This window comes from Eucalyptus grandis, chromosome 8, assembly GCF_016545825.1.
Source record: "Eucalyptus grandis isolate ANBG69807.140 chromosome 8, ASM1654582v1, whole genome shotgun sequence".
NCBI lineage: Eukaryota > Viridiplantae > Streptophyta > Magnoliopsida > Myrtales > Myrtaceae > Eucalyptus > Eucalyptus grandis.
This window is the reverse complement of record NC_052619.1, coordinates 23,171,855-23,175,321: the sequence shown is the minus strand read 5'-3', so window position 1 is coordinate 23,175,321 and position 3,467 is coordinate 23,171,855. Positions and strand designations below refer to the sequence as shown.

General features: G+C 43.3%; 1 protein-coding gene across 1 annotated transcript; it reads left to right on the top strand.

The window, feature by feature from the left end:
- Positions 1 to 1,211: 1,211 nt before the first annotated feature.
- Positions 1,212 to 3,240, top strand: LOC104457219 (serine/threonine receptor-like kinase NFP). The gene has a single exon (XM_018860004.2). The coding sequence runs from the start codon at positions 1,241 to 1,243 to the stop codon at positions 3,104 to 3,106; it is 1,866 nt and encodes a 621-aa protein (XP_018715549.2). The 5' UTR covers positions 1,212 to 1,240; the 3' UTR covers positions 3,107 to 3,240.
- The last annotated feature ends 227 nt before the right edge of the window (positions 3,241 to 3,467 follow it).

The window sequence follows — 3,467 nt, the reverse complement described above, 5'->3', positions numbered from 1 at the left end:
TAGCTTTTATCTTATGAACAACCTTACAAAAAATTTCAAATCTTAAAGAATCTCTCTAACCATATACATATGTATGTACGTATGTACCTATCTACGACTTCTTCAGTAATTTTTTTCCATTAATTACTAATTTACACATTTCATAATATGGAAATTTTGTGAAATCTTTTACATGGGAATTATTCATGCTTCAATTTTGATAGCATTTGCAATGAAATGAATGACACACGAGATGTGACATGATCCGTTGATGGATTCAATTCTGTGCCACTTTTGATATACTTGCAACAAATGATGTCTATCATTGAGGATCACTAGTATTGGGTCTTTTTTTTTTTTTTTTTTTTCATTTTTCGCCTATCTTGATATTCTCAAAATTCGCGATGTGGTGTTTGGATATGTTGTCGTTTGAATGCGCTTCCAAATAGTCCGAGTCTAGAGGCCTTTCATTCAAATTGTATAGATTATCTCACTTTGTAATCCTTCAAGTTTGTCTTGAGAAGAAAGGACCAAATTAGGCTGATTGGCGATTGCTGCTAGCCATCTGTATAATCAACATCTACATCAATAGATAAATATATACGTCAATGTATTTATGGAAATTACAAGAAGATGTTGCCACTGAAAGAAACATTCTCATCCTCCCTAGACAAAGGGAATACAGACATTGAATCAGTCCATTTCTCAGCCACTTCAGACGGCTCTTCCTTTGTAAATTCAAATTCAAATTCAAATTTTTATTTTTGTTTCCAATATATGGTTTCCAATAAAATAAAGAGAAAAAATAGAGATCATTGGATCGCTGACTTTTTCATCCAAATTTTCTGTCTTATCTCCGGCTCCTTGCCGTCCCAACTTGGACATCTCCTCTGCGTTATACTACTTTCGGTCCCTATCAAAGACACTTTCATCAGAAAGACACCATCCAGGAAACATGATTTTCATTTTATTTTCCATTAGTTTAGAGAACTTGTCATTTTTGGGACTATATTATATGAATATTTTACTACTAATCATATTGTTTACTAGGAAGAGGAGCATAAATCAGAGCCAAAGACAAATTGAAAAGCTAGATTCTATTGCAATACCAACTTTGTTGTACTCTTGAGAGCTCCACGCTAACAACAATCTCTAGCTTTTTGTCTCAATAATTGTTGCTCTTGACGTCAACAGAACTTCTTTAATCTTAATCAGTGCACATTGGAGTGCTTTGGGGGCTTAATTTTCAGAGCTCCTAACAATGGCAGCCCTCCTTTTCTCCTCCAAAACTCTACCTTTTCTTCTCTTCACCTTCTTCTCTTGTGCCCAAGTTCTAGCTCAGTCACCCGGTAAAGGAGCGAATTACTCTTGTTCCTCGGACTCGCTGCAATCGTGCGATACGTATGTCGCGTACTTTGCCCAGCCGCCGGACTTCATGGATGTGGGGAACATCTCTGACCTTTTTCATGTCAGCCGTCGATCGATCATCCAAGCGAGTAACCTCACGTCGGAGTATAATGGGCTGGTCCAAGGGCAACTCTTGCTGGTACCGATCAAGTGCGGATGCAACGGGACTAGCTACTTCTCTAATGTCACGTATGAAATCATGAAAGGCGACAGCTACTACTTGGTTTCGACCCACGCGTTTGAGAATCTCACCAATTGGCAGACTGTAGAGGCCGCGAATCCGTCCCTGAACCCGAACACGCTTAAGGTCGGGACGCGAGTCGTATTCCCTTTGTTTTGCAGGTGCCCTTCAAAGGCACAATCGGAGGCAGGACTCAATTTGTTCATTACTTATGTCTGGCAGACTAATGACCAAGTCTCAACCGTGGCTAGTAAGTTCAATGCAACCCCAGGTGCTATCATAGCAGAGAACAACCAGAACAATTTCACCTCGGTTATAGACCATCCGGTCTTGATCCCGGTCTCGCAATTGCCGATTCTCACACAGAATTACAGCTCCATCCCTAGCAAACGCGGCACAAACCATCGATGGCACCTTGTGATCATGACCAGTTCGGTCTGCGCTGCTCTGGTTTTCCTCTTGGCAATCTCTCTGGTCTATATGCACGGCAAGCCCAAAAAGGCCTTGGACCGAAATGGCTCGCCACTAGAGACATCTGATCTAATTCCAGCGAAGGAATTTGCTAGGTCCGAGAGCTTCGAGCTGAAGGCTGTGCAGGATAAGTTGCTGTCCGGTGTTTCGGGCTATTTGGGCAAGCCAATAATGTACGATCTGAGAGCGATTATGGAGGCAACAGCAGACCTCAGCGAACATTGGAAGATCGGGAAATCGGTCTTCCAGGCAAACATTAATGGCGAAATTCTAGCAATTAAAAAAATCAAGGACGAATCTTCAGAAGAAATGAAAATTCTGCAGAGGTTGTATCACGCCAATCTGGTGAAACTAATGGGTGTGGCATCTGATATTGATGGTCCTCGCTTCTTGGTGTATGAGTATGTCCATAATGGATCACTCAAAAAGTGGCTGCACAAGCAATGCACATCCTCATCAGGGTCAATAGTCCTCATGTGGATCCAGCGGCTGCGGATCGCCCTTGACGTTGCAAACGGCCTGCAATATCTGCATGAGCACGCCCAGCCGAGCATCGTCCATGGGGACATCAGGACGAGCAACATACTCTTGGACTCGAGGTTCAAGGCCAAAATATCAAACTTCTCGATGGCGAAGCCGGCCGCAAGCCCAGCAGAGCTAAAGGTGGACATCTTCGCGTTCGGGGTCTTGCTGCTCGAGCTGCTTTCGGGGAAGAAGGCGATGGGGATGAAGGAGAGCGGCAAGATCGGGATGCTGTGGAGAGAGATAAGGGAGGTTTTGGATGATGATGATGATGATGGAGGAGGGAAGAGAGAGGAGAAACTCAGGAAGTGGATGGATCCGAACATGGATGGGTTCTTTCCCATGGATGGTGCTCTGAGCTTGGCTTGTTTGGCCAGGACATGCACAATAGAGGCACCGAGTTTGAGGCCGAGCATGGCCGAGATCGTGTTCAATCTCTCTGTGCTCACTCACTCGTGTGCCGACAACTCGGAAGGGTCTTGGGCTTCTCCTAGGCTGGAAACCGATGAGGCTGTTCAGATCATCAGTCCAGTCAAAGCTCGTTGATTTCGGGATCGTAATCTGATGGGACTGTATAAGTTCCTGAATGTACATATAGCTCTTTTCATAGCCTAAAGCAGATGTTCTGTGAGTCTTTTTATCTTGTTTTTGTTTGTTTTTACAATGAAAGCTTATGTGTACAACGCAATTTTCATGAATTAAAGATAGGCTGTCGATCTTTTGTCCCAGCCTAATGAGGATCGCTTCTTTCCTTCTGCGTTTTGAGAAGACAACAAAATGAAAATACAATCCATCAAAAAATGACAGTTTGAATGAGCCGTCCGGCGAGTGTTTTGCTCATCTGTTAAAAGCTATACCGCAGACCGTCCATTTCAAGAATACGCACAAATCTCATCTGATGCATTCT